The 17897-nt window shown below is 37.2% G+C and overlaps 1 protein-coding gene across 2 annotated transcripts in view; it reads left to right on the top strand.

The window, feature by feature from the left end:
• LOC125872206 (uncharacterized) overlaps nucleotides 1–17418 on the top strand; it is a 32224-nt gene extending 14806 nt beyond the window's left edge. The window contains exons 10-18 of one of the 2 annotated variants that reach the window (XM_049552911.1): nucleotides 4276–4386; nucleotides 5394–5585; nucleotides 10959–11234; nucleotides 13382–14005; nucleotides 14639–15132; nucleotides 15224–15284; nucleotides 15367–15435; nucleotides 16179–16728; nucleotides 16968–17418. In XM_049552911.1, the coding sequence (XP_049408868.1) occupies nucleotides 4276–4386; nucleotides 5394–5585; nucleotides 10959–11234; nucleotides 13382–14005; nucleotides 14639–15132; nucleotides 15224–15284; nucleotides 15367–15435; nucleotides 16179–16250 (1899 nt within the window). In that variant the 3' untranslated portion in view covers nucleotides 16251–16728; nucleotides 16968–17418. The remainder of the gene's footprint in view (nucleotides 1–4275; nucleotides 4387–5393; nucleotides 5586–10958; nucleotides 11235–13381; nucleotides 14006–14638; nucleotides 15133–15223; nucleotides 15285–15366; nucleotides 15436–16178; nucleotides 16729–16967) is intronic. The other variant, XM_049552910.1, reaches the window with a different exon arrangement.
• The last annotated feature ends 479 nt before the right edge of the window (nucleotides 17419–17897 follow it).

A 17897-nucleotide genomic window follows, 5' to 3' on the forward strand; every position in this document is an offset into this window, starting at 1 on the left:
ATTTTTAGGGACTGTCCAATGGTATCACTCACCTGATGTTGCAAGGTCCATTTGAGCCACATGAAAATTTGGCAAGCATCAAAGCATGTGCAAGGGACAAGGCCCCTGGGCCTGATGGGTTCTCAATGACATTTTTCACACTGCTGGGAGGTAGTCAATAGAGAAGTCATTGATGTTGTTCAAAATTGTTACCATGGATGCTATTTTAATAGTCAACAAATGGCCTTTATCAGTGGCAGGTAAACAATGATGCTATTTTAATAGCTAATGAATGTGTGTATACCAGACTGAATTGTGCGAAACATGGATCCTGTGCAAATTAGACATTGAGAAGGCCTATGACCATGTTAACTGGGATTTCTTATGTGGAATATTTCAAAGGATGGGATTTTGAGACAGATGGATCAAATTTTGTATCGTTACAGTCGATTTTTAGTATTGGTTAATGAATAACCTTGTGGTTTCGTTTCCTCTCAGAGAGGACTGAGGCAAGAGGACCCCCTATTACCATTCCTTTTTATTCTAGCCATATAGGGACTGAATTTTATAGTTAAACAAGCAAAGGCGAATAATTGGACCAGTGGTTTCAAGATCAATAACAAGATTGGCAATTGTTTAGAGATTTCTCATCTTCAGTATGTAGATGATACACTTGTTTTTTGTGAAGCTGTCAAGAATCAACTGAGAATGTTAAAAGTAATTTTCATTCTTTTTGAAGTTGTCTCTGGCTTATGCATTAATTGGAACAGAACTTTTATTTAGCCCGTTAATGAAGTTAATGATACACCTGAGATCCAATCCTTGGCAGAGATTCTGGGAGGAAGAATAGGTGAGCTGGACACTGTTTACTTGGGCATGCCATTGGGTGCTAGATGAAAATCTTTAGGCATTTGGAGTGGAATCCTGGAAATGTTTGAGAAAAGTCTTACAAGCTGGAAAAGCCAATACCTTTCACTAGGTGGAATATTAGTTCTGATTAACAGTGTGTTGGACGCTATATGCACTTATATGATGTCTTTGTTCCCAGCTCCTACTAGTGTGCAAGGTTAGCTGCAATGAGAAGAATGTTTTTGTGGCAAGACAATAGTAAGAAGAAAAAAGTACATCTGGTTTAATGCAAGAATGTAACAATCAAGGAGCAGGGTAGAATGGAAATCAGAAATCTCCAGTTTCAAAACCATAGCCTTATGATGAAGTGGTTGTGGAGGCTAGCTGCTGATGAGAAATTACTGTGGATTGAAGTAAATAAAACTGAGGATGGGCTAGAGGATAGATGGAGTAACAATCGAGTGAATACACCTCCTTATGTGGTCTGTGTGTGGAGAGCTATCAGGAACTTATGGCCATCAGTTGTGAGAAGATCCTGTCTTAAGGTGGGAAATGGCATGAAGGTGTCTTCTTTCTAGAAAGACATTTGGCTAACATGAACCATTGCTGCAGACATATCCAGATCTCTTTATTCTATGATAGGAAAAAGAGATATCATTGGGAGAAGCTTGGTCATTACAGGGGTGGAACTTGAGCTTCAAAAGACAACTTAATGATAAGGAGGTGAGCAGGGTGGCAGACTTCTACAATACCTTAGCACGATTCAAAGGGACGTCTGAAGCTGAGGACAACACGTGGGGGCAAGGTGATAGGCATGACAAAGTTCTACTTCAAGACAACTTATAGTGAACTTAATACAATTAACAATCAGGTGGGTTGTTAGCCCTGGAAAATGATATGGAAAGTTAGAATTCCATACAAAGTAGCATGTTTTTCTGGTTGCCAGCAAATGAGGCAGCTCTGACTCAACACAACCTAGCTAGGAGGGGCCTTCAGCTTTGTTTAATATGTTACTTGTGTGGGGAGCATGCTGAAACAATTAATCATCTTTTTCTCCCTTGTCTGTGGTTTAGCCAATTGTGGAAAATCTTCATCAATTTGAAGGGCATCAGTTAGGCAATGGAAGGGTGGTTGATTTATTTGTCACTTGGGCTGCCCCTCTTCTCCTCACTCTCCTTTCGCTAATATGGACGTTAGGAGTATAGAAGGGAATCTGTCTAGTCAAAAAGAGAGATGGAAAATTGTCCCAGCTTGCATTTGGTGGATGGACAAAGTGGAAAGAAAAGACCAGAGATACTTTGAAGAAAAGGAAGTTCTATACCAAGGATGAAAATGAACTGTCTAGTTTTGTACTATTTTTGGTGTAAATAGGAACTTTTGGTGGATTATGAGTCTATTTTTGATGTCTTAGATTACATATAGAATCTGAGTCTGTTGCATCTTTCCTTTTTGGATCACTTGTAAATTTTCAGGTGGTTTCACAACTTGTGCAGTATACTTCTACAATTATGTATGAAAACGTACCTTGTTTTAAAAATAAAAAATTTATACTTGACATTGAATTGCTGCAGTTTGATAAGAATCAGCCAGTGTTTTGTACAGCGAAAGACGACAAAAGGCGATAAGGGTTTGCCTCGCCACAAGGCGAGGCGAGCAGTTTTGAAGTGCAGCGCCAATTTATACCAAAAAATTAAAATTTTTAATTGCATAGATAAATAATCAAAATTTCCATAGCAATAATATATTAGCAAATACTTTAATTCAAAAATTGAAAATAGATAGTACATACTAAAAGTCTAGAACTTGAATGAGAAAAAAAGAAGAGCAAAAGTCAAAACAGTGAGAAAAAAACAGTATTAGAAGGAAACAGAGGAAGAAGAAATTTGAAGAAGAAAAGAAAAAGAAATTAGAAGAAGAAAAGAAGAAATATGTATTGGTTGGACTTGGAGTTGCTGGAAAAGTCTCGCTAGTCGCCGGAGAAGTCTAGTCGAGTCGACTGGTTGGAGTCAGAGTCGTAGTCTAAGAGTGCAACTGTGCAAATTTGGAAAGAATCCTAAAATTACCTTTTAACTTTTTAAACCCTAAATTTTTTTTGACAAAGATTTTTAAACCCTAAATTGGTTACCTTTTTTAAGAAAATACAAAAGGCGACACCTTTCTCGCCTCTTGCCTTTGTCACCATGCCATCTCCTTTTGAAGATCACTTCGCCACAAAGCTAATAAGCGATGAAGGGTCGCCTTACCTCACCTCTCGCCATTGGTAATGAGGCAATCACCTTTCACAACACTCAACCGCCTCAGGGACCCAAGAACATAATAATGAAAATCAAGGTTTGAAAGAAATGTCCGAAAGCTTAAAAGAGAATAAAATAGACAATTTTATTTTTTTGAAATTAAGAATTAATTGAATTCAAGAAAGTATTTCTTCAATTCAAGAACAAATCAAGAACTTCAAGACAAGTCTAATTTTCAAAATTGACTCCTAATAAAACAATTAACCTAAACTAATCACATTTTTAGTAGAAAATTAACACATAATACATTATGGATTCTGATTCTGACAGAATAACGAAGAAGAGTCATAAGCCTAAACCTATGAATAAAGTAATCTAAGATTTTGAAGAATTTAAACTTATCTCTTAAAAGTGTAGACTTGAATGTTGAAGAAATCCAAGGTAGCCGTACACTCACAAGAGTAAAAGAGAAAGTTATCCAATATTATTCATCATGAAAAATCTGTCTAATGCAAAACAATGCACTGCTATTTATAGCCGAAATTGGTTAGAACAACTAAGCAATAATGAAATATGAAATACCTAGCTAATTAAAGAAATACTAGGATAACATTCCTAGCTACCTTGGAAAGCATTAAAAGATAGTTGTAACTATTTAGGAAAATATTCCATAACAAACTAGGAAATGAATTGGAAACTTTTGACTTTTCTCTTTAAGTTTGGGCGCCAAGTAGGAGGCGTTCCTTAGCTGATTTAGGCGCCCATCTTCATGCTTATTGGGAAGCAAGTCATCCCATCTTAAGGGCTAAAAACGTGGCTCAATGTAAGGTTTCGTGGTGTGCAAGTTTTACACATTTTAGCTGCCAAAATTTGTCCAGAAGTGGACAGATTTGACTCATATTAAGAAGTGGAATCATGGGCTCATAAACGCCTGAACCACTTAGGTAGACGAACTGTGTCTTCTGTGCTCGGATTTCAGGTGCTGGTTCTTAGGCTAATTTGTGGCTTAAATTTTATAACAAAGTTCATTAGTGTCATCTTTGCAGACCCTTTGATGGTTGAAAGTAATGGTCCCTTGATGGAGCATTGTCTCCTGCTTCTCACTTATTCTCATACTTTTAACTCACATATATTTTACTTAAATAGCATTGTACGATGATGATGACTCAAGGTGCTATTCTCATTCTAAGTGTATTCACAATGTGATGAACAGACAGAAGAAAAGGAAGAATCCATCTGGGCTTCTGCTCTCAGCTGTTTACTATATTTTGTCTGTGATAGAGGCAGAATAAGGAGGAGCAGACTTAAAGGTCTTGACATAAGGGTGAGTCTATACCTTGGCTTGTTATTATTGACACATCTTATTCACTTTATTTTTCATGGAGAATATTTCAACTACTTGGTTTTATATAAGTATAGTAAAGGGAACAATGTAATTGGACTTCCATAAAATTCCGGAAAGTAGAGAAATGTGTTTGTAGTGGGGGACTTAACTTCTTGATTTGGCAGTTCCAACTAAACATATAAAAAGGAAATAGATATCTGATATGACTGATAAATGAAGTTTATCAATTTCATTTATTATTTAGCAATGAACATTATGAGGGACAGACACATTAACCACCTAGTTTCCTATCTGGTAGAAATGTATTTCTTTCGTTATCCAAAAAAAAAAAATAAAGGAAAAGAATATTGGTAAATGAAGTATATTTTTGAAAAAGAAAGTAATTACTCCCTGCATTTCAATTTAACTGGCATAGTTTGACTTGGAGTGGAGTTTTAAGAAATAAAGGCTTTTGAATTTGTGGTATTAACTAGGCAATGAAATTTCTACACGCCTGCCATTAAAGTTAAAATTAAATTGTTCTAAATACAAAGAGGTGCCATTCTGTTCGAAACGGACTAATAAGGAAATAGTGCCACATAAAATGAATGGAGGAAGTATTAGACAAATAAAAGTATTGAGAATGGAATTTATACAAATAAAGATATTATTCGGTGGTACTGGTAAACTGAAGAGCTTATAAGTACATGAAAATGAAGGAAAAGTTGGATGCATTTTATTTTATTGTATTTTGTCCTTAATGACCTTAGGTTCTGCCCTACTTGTTTCAATTTGTCTCTTAATCTTCTTCAAATTTGTAAATATGAGTGTCAACACCCAGTGTTATAATTTGTTATCCCTAAATGAATGTCCATATGACCAATGAAGTGATGGTTGTGCATCTAATATTAGTCTTTCTCACATGTATAGCACTTCTGTTTCTATGTTAATGTTAATCTCAAAAGTGCTTGATGTTTGTTCCAACTTTTCTCTTAATACTCTTGCAGGTTGTTCAGGTACTTATATGCGTTAGCAGGATGAATTCTTGGGCTGAAATAGTTCACAGCAAGCTTATTGGCATGCTAACAAACATGTTTTATGAGATTCCGGAAATATCTAATAAAGCTCTTTCAGCTACCCCTGAATTTCTTATTCAGCAGGTTGATCTGACAGGAGGAATTGAATTCATATTTGTAGAGGTATTGCCCTATCCCTGGTTATAATTCATGTAAAGTTGCCTGAGAGCCCATCATGTGGGAGTACCTTTTGCTTGGCATTTTGTACCTATTGTTAGGAATTAAAATTGTAGTGGGAGTCCATCAAATGGGAATAACTTTTGCATGGCATTTTGTGCCTAGTGTATATTTTGAGGGGTCGTTTGGTTGAGAGAAGTATTAAACTTACCTCTAAACTTTGTGCGAATTATTAGATTCATCCTCGAACTATTGACATCCTTAAAAACACCTGTTTACTTGACTAACTGAACTTAAATACACCACGATCTTGAAACATGAGTGAAATACACCCCCTAGATTCTCATCAAATTTATGGGTGTTTTCACACTTCTCTCGGCTTTTTATTAAGAGCCCCATACTCCTACAAGAGTTTGAGACCACTTTTTTTTTTGTTTGGACAAAAGTACTGTTGTATTCCTCAACATTAAGGGATGCTGGTCACCTTCAAAAACTTTTTACAAGAAGATAAAATAGAGTCTAGATTTACAAAGCTCCTAAGAAATCGACAAATTCATCCATTTCCTCTGTATAGTTCTCCTTGCACCAAAAAAATAATGTGACTAGACAACTCCATTTTAAAACATGAATGAACGTAACTTTGTCTTCAAAACATCTCCCATTTCTTTCTTCCCACACTGACCACCAAATGCAGGAAGGTATCATCCGCCACCACTTCTTCTGGCTTTTGCTGCCACCATGAATGAACTTAACTTTGTCTTCAAAACATCTCCCATTTCTTTCTTCCCACACTGACCACCAAATGCAGGAAGGTATCATCCGCCACCACTTTTTCTAGCTTTTGTTGCCACCTCTTCTGATCCAACAACTCAACAGGTCAGCTGTGTGCTCAGGCATTGTCCACTAAAGAATAGGTGCCATAGTTGAGCAGCAAGTTTGCAATACAGGAACAAATGGTTATTTGTTTTCCCAATTTCATTGCACAAAAAACATCTAGGTACAATTATCCTTCCCTTTTTTTTGGAGAACTTCTTGAGTGAGACAAGCCCTTCTGACCACCAACTAAGTGAAACATTTGATTTTAGTAGGGGCCTTAATCTTCCATAAGGACTTCCAGAGCTTTGAGACTTCCCCATGTGTTGAGCAGCTGTTTTCCTTCTTGTAAAGTCTGTTCACCGAGAGGATGCCATCTTCTGTGTATTTCCATCTCAAAGAATCTGGATCAGAAGTTGTGCCAGTGAAGACCCCTATTACATTCAGCATGTTTGCCACCCTCTCCACTTCCCGGTCGTTAAGGTGTCTTCTAAATGTTAGGTTCCAACCTTGGGGAGACCAACATTCCCCCACTGTAGCTTCAGGATTGTAGCTTAATAGCATTAAATCAGGGAAGGATTCCTGCAGAGTGGATTGGCCTATCCAGAGATCTTTCCAGAAGAGAGTTCTGAGCCCATTTCCAACTCTGATTCTGGTATTTCCTTGCATTTTTGTCCATGTTGATCTGATAGCTCTCCACACACTAACACCATAAGTACTGTTGACCTCATTGGTCATTGACTTTCTTGACCATACTTGTGAGAGATGACCTGTTTCCAGAGTGAAGCTTCTTCCTCACTAAACCTCCATAACCACTTCATGAGAAGGCACTGATTATGTAGTTTTAGGTTTCTGATGGCTAGTCCTTACTGGTTTTTGCTCAATTGAGTTTCTTCCCACTTCACTAAACTGAATCCCCCACCCTTCTTGTTTCCTTTCCATAGAAAATTCCTTCTGAGCCTGTTTAATTTCTTAGATACACCGGAAGGGATAGGAAACAATGACATCACGTAGGTGGGAAGGGAGTCTAAGACAGTTTATAAGAGTGACTCTTCCTCCAAGTAATATGTACTGAGCTTTCCATTGAGATAATTTTTTCTGTCTTCTCTATGATGTTATCCCAAATATCTAGATCACCGTGTTTGTTACCAAGGGGCATGCCAAGGTAAACAGTTGGGAGTTTGTCCACCCCACAACCTAAGATGCCAGCCAGAGTCTGAATGTGGTTTTCCTCTTTGATGGGAAATAAATTGCTTTTACTCCAGTTTACCTTCAAGCCAGGTATAACTTAAAAACAGTCAACATCACTCTGATATGCCAGACAGACCTGCTCTTCTATTGGTTCACAAAAAATTATTGTGTCATCTGCATTGTCTTCCAAATCACCCATACCATGGCTATTAAGCTTGAAACGCCTTATCCAATTCTTCTGTAAAGCTGTTCTAACCATACTGCTGAGTCCTTCCATGGGTAGGTTAAAGAGGAAAGGGGAGAGGGGGTCTCCTTGTCTAAGACCCCTTTCGGAGGGAAAAAATCCAACAGGTTCTCCATTTTGGTAATGCAGAAACTTATCCACTTTAGCCATCTATTTCCAAAACCTAACATCTCCTCTGGTTCTTGTGTCTACACATTCGTTTGCTATCAATGCTGCATCCATTATTTGTCTTCCCTTGATGAATGCCATTTGATGTCTGTTGACCGAATTCCCCATCACCTTTTTCATTCTCTCAGATAAGGCTTTGGCCAAGCTGCTCCTGCTTTCTTCGGAATGAGGGCTACACAAGTGGCATTCAGACTTCTTTCAAAAACTTGGTGGTCATAAAAATACTGCATGGATCCCATGATATCACCCTTGATCAACTCCCAGAAGGTTAGGTAGAAGTTAATTGGGAAACCAAGGGGCCTTATCAATAGCACATGACTTAATACTCTCTAAGATTTCCTCTTCTTCAAAATTCCTTTGCAGCCATGTCTGATCTTCTGTGGAGATGATTGGTGCATCTTGGAGATTGAAATCAGGTCTCCAGTGCTCAGTCTCTTTGTACATGTTCTGGTAGAAAGTTTGAGCAGCATCCTTGATGACTTCTGAATCACTGATAGTGAGACCCCCTACTTGTAAGGATTCTATGGAGTTGTATCTCTTGTGGGCATTGGCCATTCTATGAACAAAGTTGGTATTTTTATCACCTTAGCCATTTAACTCTTGATCTTTGTGTCCAAGCTATCTCCTCTCTCTTCGCAACCTCCTCGAACTCCATAGGTAGATGTGATTTTTGCAAAAGCTCATCATCAGATAAGGCCCTTTGGTCTTGAAGAGTTTCCCAGGAGCTGATCTGTAAAAGGATCCCCTCTTTCTTTCTCTTCCAGTTCAATCTGTGGCTTTTTCTCCATTGTGTTAGCTCTTTTTTAAGGAGCTTGAGCTTGTTTGCCAAATTGTAAGATGGTCTTCCTGTATTTGGAAAAGAGTTCCACCATTCCTTCACCCTTTCTCTGAATCCCTCAACTTCTAGCCACCAATTTTCGAATTTGAAATAGGATTTTTTGAACTCCCAGTCACCACAAGATGGTAGAATTGGGTTGTGATCAGAACCCAGTCTTGGGAGCAATGTTTGCTTAAACTGAGAGAATCGATCTTCCCATTCAGGAGAGTAAAGGAATCTATCAATTCTGGATGCACTATTCAGGCTTTCCCCTCTTCTCCAAGTGTAAGACCCTCCAGATAAAGGAGGGTCTACCAATTCTAAGTCGTTGATGCAATCAGAAAATTCAGCCATCTGGGGTGTATATAAGTTTAGTTAGTCGAGTAGAGGGGTGTTTTTAAGGCTGTCAATACTTTGGAGACGAAACTAATAATTTGCGTCAAGTTTAGGAGTGTTTTCAATACTTCTTTCTTTTGGTTTGAACACACGTGTTGGGATAAGTTATGCTAAGATAAGTTATTTTTGAATTAGTTATTATGAGATTATTTCTTATATTGATTGTTTGGTTTGTCATATTCAAAATAATATGCATTGCATAATTTCTAAGAATAAGTTGTTTGTTTTAAAAAAAACACCCTCCACCTTATTTTACTTTTTTATATTATCCTTGCAAGCTTTAGTTATTCATTCTTAAAAATAAACGTCCATCTTATTTTAGCTTAAGTATTTTTATGTGTGCATTCCCATATGATTGTGTGGTGTGTTTTTTAAAAATAAAACTTTCATCTTATTTTGCTTAAAATAAAAATTCCATCTTATTTAGCTTAAAAATAAAACTTCCATCTTATTTAGCTTAAAAAGAAAAATTCCATCTTACCCTTCGGGGTGGCCCAGTGGTTTGGGCTTGGGACTTCCATGTTGGAGGTCTCAAGTTCGAAACCCCTTGCCAGTGAAAGCAAGGGGTTTGCCTTCTAGGTCGAGCTCGTCGCACCGGGCTTGCCTAGTGCAGGTTACCTCACCTACGTGGTTTGCGAGCTATTGCATAGGGGCAGGGGTTTTACCCTATGCGCACCCAAAGGGTAGTGACTGCCGGTTTCCCTTGTCATCAAAAAAATAAATAAAAATCCATCTTATTTAGCTTAAAAATAAAACTTCCATTTTAAGTTTGTTTAAGTAAAAGATATTTAATGTTTATGTCATTTCATATAAGTACATATTGCTCCTATATTGTAAAATATTAAAGTTATGTTCATTTTAGTTGATATATAAAATACAAATTTTCAAGTGACTAAAAACTATTTAATTAAAAGTATGTAATTCAGCAATGGAGTCAACATTTTAAGAGAAATCAAAATATAAATACACATAAGAATTAGTCAAATAAATTCAACATGTAATATATACATAAATAAAAATTATATTTATATATTGTATTATTTTAATAGAGAAATATATTATCATAAAAATAACGAGTAGTGAAGATTGTGAATGTTATTATAAATGATATAAAATTATGTGAATATACATGGATGTAAAAGTAATGTATAAAAGAGGGTTTAAGGGGTGTACTTTTGTCATTTACATATCTTACAGGATAAGTCACCCCGGTATTATTATTCCACCCACAAGTAGGGATAACTTATCCCATGTACTAATTATCAATCCAGAGATTAGTTATCCTGGGCTTTGTAACCAAACAAAGAATTAAGGAGTACTAAAAACTTATCCCAAGATTATCTTCCCTTATCCATCACACCAAATGACCCCTAAGTGTATATTGTTTCTGGTACAAGCTAAACTTTGGGTCAAACTATCTGTAGAAGCTTTCTTTGTATCTGAGCAGGAGGATTATCAATGCTTCCGGTGTATGTGCTATTAGTTATTCTAAAATGTGCAGAATATCTGAAGAGATTTCATGTGATTAGCTGGAATAGTCTTAGGGGCTGGGGAGGGGGTGTTTTATTTTTCTAGTTAAAAGTTGAAGCAGGAAAATGATTTTTACACCATGCAGAGTCTGAAACATTCCATTGTTTCATAAGCTGTTAGCCAACACTATTCTGGTCTACTTGCAATCTCATTTGTGATTACTTGTATGTACACAAAGAGAAAGGTTTTGCTTAAAAGTAAGTTCTTTCTACCAATGCAGTTAGTGCTTTCAAACTCAAGGGAGGAAAGAAGGAATCTCTACCTGGTGCTTTTTGATTATGCCTTGCATCAAATAAATGAGTCATGCATAGCTAGTGGAACATCAGACTACAGTGATGATGAAGTCCAACCTGTCGCTATGCTGCTTATGCTCGCAGATGCACCTGAAGCTTTGCATATATCAGTAAAGCTTGGATTGGAAGGCATCTTGGAGCTTCTCCAACGCCCAATATCTAGTGCATTGTCCAAATATCCAAATTCTGACCGACTTTCAATGGTAATGCTAACTTCATTTCTTGCTTAATTTCATTGGCCATCAGACATGATAGTGTGTCATGTAAAAACATCTGAGAAAGCTTATCCAATCGTGCTTCTTAAAAATGGGTTAGAAAATTCACTACAATTTAACCATGTTGCTTCATAAATGCAAACTTCACAAATTGTTGCATAATTGCAGTTAAGAACTAAATTGGACTGTATATGCCCTTATACCATGCATGTAATCAATATGCCCTCGGTTAAGTTGTGTGAAATAAGCGCATTTTTGGCCCAACAAAGTAAAAACGGGGGAGCATAATTGGGCCAAACTATTAAGGGAGGACAAATATGGTGAATATCACTCACTTTAGGTGCATTTTTGACCCTTTTCTGTAGCAAAACAGCCATAACAACATTCCGTATCTTTTGTTTGAACTTCTTAATGCTCATGCTAAACGGAGCCAATAAAATAGACATAATTTCAAGGCATAAATGAAAAGCTCTTTGTATTGTGAGGCATCAGAATCTGTGGTAGAAAAATGTGAAAGGAAGTTGGTTAACTGGAAAAGTCAATACTTATCCTCGGGTGGTAGAGTCACACTTATCAACAGTGTTCTTGATGCCATGCCAACCTATATGATGTCCCTTTTTCCTATGCCTGGGAAGATCATTCAGAGGCTGGACACAATCAGAAGAAATTTTCTCTGGCAAGGTAATGGGGAAGGGGTCAAGAAATTTCACTTGGTCAAGTGGGATGCTGTTATCTCCAACAAAAAAGAGGGAGGTCTGGGAATTAAGAATTTGAAAGCCCACAATAAGAGCCTTCTGCTAAAATGGCTCTGGAGACTAGCAACAGATGATCAGAGCTTATGGAAGGACACTATCTTTGCTAGATATGGAAAGGAAGGATCATGGACTACTAAGGAGGTCAATACTCCTTATGGTGTGGGTCTATGGAGAACTATTAGAAATCAGTGGCCAAGAATTTGGAACAACTCTGTGATTAATGTGGGAAATGGGAGGAAAACTTTGTTCTGGAATGATACATGGATGGGACAAACACCTTTGAGACAGCAGTTCCCAGACATTTATATTCTCAATCAGCAGAAAATGGCTACAATTGTAGAAGTCAGAAATGAACAAGGATGGAACCTGATTTTTAGAAGGTTCCTCAATGACTGGGAAGTGGAGAGAATGACTCAGTTCTATAATACTTTGGAACAAGCCAAGAACCTCACTTGTGAGGAAGACAAATTGACATGGAAGCTGGAGAAAGACGGCAAGTTCAAGGTGAAATCAGCCTACAAATTACTAGACACTTCAACTGAAACAAAGGAGTTGTGGCCTTGGAAGATGATCTGGAAAGGGAAAATACCACATAAGGTGGCTTACTTCACATGGCTTGTTGCAAGACAATCTGTTCTGACTCAGGATAACTTAATGAAAAGAGGAAAGGACTTATGCTCCAGATGTTTTTTGTGTGAATCTGAGACAGAGACAATAAACCATCTTTTTTTGCATTGTAAAGTGACTGAGAAGCTATGGAAGTATTTCATTAACCGAAGAGGTATCACATGGACCATGCCTAGAAATACTGCAGAAGTCCTAGCATGCTGGAATAGAGATGGAAGTCAGTCAGGACACAAGGAGAGATGGAAGATTGTCCCTGCCTGCATCTGGTGGACAATATGGAGTGAGAGAAATCAGAGATGTTTTGAGAACAAGAGCATCCCTTTCCAAAGCATTAAAATGAATTGTTTAGTGACCTTTTACTTTTGGTGTATCCATTCTATTCCCAAGGATCCGGGGGACATCACCCTATTCTTAGATAGTTTATGAGGGAGATAGGTGCTTAGTTTCTTTTTGGTAAACCCTCTATACTTTTGATGTAATTACTATAGGAGTTCACTATTGGTGTACTTCTATGTTTATAATACCAGTTAACTTTTTCAAAAAAAAAAGAATCTGTCATTTTCCTTGCACTTGAGTGTATTTTTTTTCTTTCGACTTTGCAAAGAAATGAAAGGCTGTTATAACTATTGTCTTCTGTATGAGTTTGTATATACCTACATAGTGCTCCTTGCTTCCATTCACGATAATTGTATAAACTTTTTAAATGATTATCTCTTCTTTCTTGTGGTAGTCTGACCTTTATTTCATTTGCAGCTCTTGGGGAAAATTGTCGAGAATTTTGAGATGCTTATAAAGTCATTTACTCATCTTGATAAGGAATTCGCTCATATGAGGCAGATAACTAAATCATGCAAATCCCTGGAAAGTATTGATGGAGCTTATGGTAACAGTTTTGGGATGAAAGCGAAGCTCTCTTGGGCCACCTTACATTCTCTTCTTCATTCTGAAAGAACTCAGTGTCGTCACAATGGTTATCTATGGTTGGGGGATTTGATCATCACAGAGATTGTCGAGGAAGGGGATGCTAGTATATGGTCAAGCATCAGAAGCTTGCAGGAGAAAATTTCTCGAGCCAGTGTTATTGACTATTCACCTGATTTAGATGTCCCATTATCCATATGGCTCATGTGTGGGCTAATAAAATCGAAAAACAACCTCATTAGATGGGGCTTTTTATATGTTTTGGAGAGGCTTCTTATGCGCTGCAAGTTTTTATTAGATGAAAGTGAAGTCCAACACGCAATTAGTGGTGAAATGGTTGGAGATCTGCATAATAAAAGTCGTCTCGAGAAAGCAAATGCAGTCATTGATATCATGAACAGTGCCTTGTCCCTGATGGCCCAGATAAATGAAACCGACCGCATGAATATATTAAAGGTGATTTCTTCTGTCCCTTTCTGGTTAAAAAAGAGAAGAAAATAAAGGGAGGAGGAAAGAAAGAGGAAAGTAATTCAATCTTGAAATGCTTCAGACATGGTGGTCCTAATAGGATATAAATTGTAGACCTTGGGTAAGATGACAATTGCACCTTTATGCCTTGTTATTTGACCTTTAGAGGTGTATGTGTTTGAATTATATTGGCATCCTGTAATGATTTTTCAGTTCTCTGTTGAAGAGAGCAATATGCATACTTCTTTTGAAACAGAGAGAGCAATAACCATACTTATTTAGGAAGGATAAATATTTTGTTCCCATCACTTGAAAATAGAAATTTAAACCTTATTCACAACAGTACTTTGGATAACTATGGTCTATGGACTTCAGTGTCATTATATTACCATTGCAAGTCCCACCTATTTTGTCTGTTGTTTAGGGGTTGCACTGCCCTTAGGGTGATCATCTTACATAATGCCAACTTACTTATCAATCAAGATACAAGGGATGGTTAGTGGATACTACTGTTAAAGTATTTTACCACAAGTCGATGTATCTTCCTGCTGCTTTTTACCTGTGTCATTAATAGTCAGTATCAGCGTCTCACTCCAATATTGCTGTTAATCTTTTCAACAGATGTGTGAAATTCTTTTTTCTCAACTGTGCCTAAAAGTCCCCCCTTCAACGGTGACATCTATGGATGATCCTACAATCTGTATCAAAGATGTTAGCTGGAATAAGAAGCTTGGTCCAGGAGAAAGCTTACCTCGACAGGAGAGCTTTGGCTGGGAGGAACACATTGAAGATACTAACCACAAACTCAAAAGAAACAAGGATCCTCCAAAACCAGAAACTGCATCCATGGCAGCGCTGCTTCTCCATGGACAGGCTATTGTTCCCATGCAATTGGTTGCACGTGTTCCTGCTGCTTTATTTTATTGGCCTCTAATCCAACTTGCTGGTGCCGCAACTGATAATATTGCATTAGGCGTTTCTGTTGGCAGCAAAGGAAGAGGAAATGTTCCTGGTTCCACCTCTGATATACGAGCCACTCTTCTCCTGCTTTTAATTGGTAAATGCACAGCAGATCCTGCGGCTTTTAAAGAAGTTGGTGGGGAGGAATTCTTTAGGTGATTACTAGATATGTTCTCTCTCCAATAAAGTATATTTTAGTTAATTTAGAAGTTCATAATCAATTCTGCACATATGGTTATTTTGCAGAGAGTTGTTGGATGATACAGACTCAAGAGTGGCATATTACTCTTCAATGTTTCTTCTGAAGGCAAGTTTCATGTTACTTTCCTGATCTTTGGCAATGATGCTCCCACTATAATATTAATTAATCTGAAATTGGCATTTTGCAGAGGATGATGACAGAAGAACCGGAAAATTACCAACGCATGTTGCATAACCTTGTTTCTAGAGCTCAGCAGGTGTGGTCCCCTCTTTTTTGTAACTTTTTTGTTAGAAAATTTATGGGACTGGTGTGACGATAAACAGTTACTATGTGTTGTTTGTTCTCTACAAAAATTTGTCTGTATGATGATAAATACCAGTTTCTTCTAAGAGTTTGTTTCCAGAGCCTCATCATGGCATATTCTGGTTCTATCATTGGTGGTGAAATACATTCTGTAGTTGCATCCACTGGAAAACTCCCACATTGTCTTGAATTGCTGGTTCTTGATGTCACTTGGACCATGTTATTTCTGGTAGCTGGTATCTCTGTGTTTGCTGTTTGGTTGCTTTCCCCACTAGACATTCTTACAGTGAAGTATGCCTGAAATGCTGAGATGCCTGGGTTAGACACTTGTGTCTGCTCTATGAAACATGACTGTGTCGGCAAGATTGCTGACTTAATGTGTTATGATTCGTAGGGCCATTTCATAAGAAGCAACAATTTTCAGCTAAATCTGTTAAGCTGTCATATATTGGTATAATAACTAAAAGCAAATGGTAGGTGCATGGACAGCTAATCTGTTTTTATTGAGATTTAGTTGTCAAAATTGGTATGTTATATTCATTTGCAAAAGTTTTCCTCATGATATTATCATTTCATTATTATATCACCCCTGGGCAGTGCTGGATCATGGAAAATCGATAGGCTTTATGATTTTACAGATATAGGGTTGGAATTGTCATAACTGATTCCCATTTGGGTTTATGCTGTTCTTTGCAGAGCAACAATGAAAAACTCCTGGAGAATCCTTACCTTCAAATGCGGGGGTTACTTCATCTGTCAAATGAATGACATAAGCTCTACTTTATGCAATCACTATTTGAAGAATCTTGATGTTCACTGCTTCTGACAAGCATGGAGCCCAACTGCAGGGAAATGCATTCCATGTTGCGAGCCCAAGGAAGGATATCATCATGAAATGGTTGTAAGTGTGCAGTTCTGTGGGTATTTAACCAAAGAATAGTACTCTCCGAAACATGGATGCCAAGTTGCTGTACGGGGTTGGCTCGGTTGTTTATGCTTCATCAGCTTCTCTTATGTCATCCCATGGAGTTCCTCTGAAGTGCAATGATGGAACTTTGTTTCCATTAGTTTTATTGGCATTCTTTTCATGGATGTGAGATCTTCCGATGGTATTTTGAACTTGCGGTGTTCATCAGATGATTACGGCAAGCCAAATATGTCCAGAATTAGCCAGCACATGGAAACCTGAGGATACAGTTTGACCTTATTGTTGGTGTGTCAGATTGGGTTACTGAGCGATCTTCAGGTATTAAATCTATCTTCTTACGACATCGACTTTTAAGTGTAAATGTCTCACCACAGAAATATTGAGTGAACTCAAAACACATGCTCTCTTAGTCTTTTGTGAGTTAATTTTTTCAGGAGTTTTGCTTCCTGTGGATAAATGCATTCTTAGCTTGTGAGAAAAGATTATCTTGTGCTTGCTCTATTTATTCACACCGCACCTGACTATTGCTATTTTTGCTTTTCATTTTCATTTGAAAGCAGGTGCTAGTTCGAACAACTTCAATATCAGAAGAACTTTTGTACAGGATGAATATCCAATTGGCATCCATCTTTTTGCCTTTATTTGGGAATGGTGCTTTATGGAGTTTATAAATTCATCTAGGTCTTCCATGCATCATGGATGACAATTTTTCGTGGATTATAATCTGGATCCGGCATGCATGTAGGAGAATCACAAAGCTTGTCCGGTTTTCAGGTTTACAATGTTTAATGAGAACAAACATGGCTGGGTAAATATTCTTATTCTTTTATTTTATTTATAATAGATTTGTACATGTGTGCAATTTTCTTTTTCCTTTCTGGGTCCTCAAAAGGAAATAATAGATCCTTGGTGGGGAACCATCTTTTTGATAGATGTAAAACAAATGCCGACTGAATATCCATTTAACATGTAAAATATTAGACAATGTAAGTCCTTTTATTTGATTTTTCCATCGAACTATAAGTAGGGGAAATTTTTAGTTTGTGCAATTTTCTTGCAATGATTCTCCAGTTTATGCTTCAATTTTGTATAAATGGGTTGTTATTTTATTCAAATTTTTGTTGTGAAAAAAAACATCAAACTGGTTTACTACGTCGATGCTGTTGGAATATTGATATAAACGAAGCAATTTACAGTATCAAAAATCTAATATAGACAATGCAGAGTCGCAGATTTTAATACTTGCAAATATTATAGACAACATATAATCACAAGTTTTAATCAAACATAAAATGCTAGTTATCTTTTGAATTGTGATCGCAACTGCGAATCGAGTCTTCAAGCATGAGCATAAATTGTCCATGCAACCATTTTTTTTTTCATGCCTTCTGTTGTTTAATTTAAATAAGGGAAAATTTCATATATGGCAAGCAAATTTAAGTAAATAATGATCTGTAGCTATAGTTTGTCTAATTATGCTTCATAGT

The sequence above is a fragment of the Solanum stenotomum genome, chromosome 8 (genome assembly GCF_019186545.1).
Source record: "Solanum stenotomum isolate F172 chromosome 8, ASM1918654v1, whole genome shotgun sequence".
NCBI classification, from domain to species: domain Eukaryota; kingdom Viridiplantae; phylum Streptophyta; class Magnoliopsida; order Solanales; family Solanaceae; genus Solanum; species Solanum stenotomum.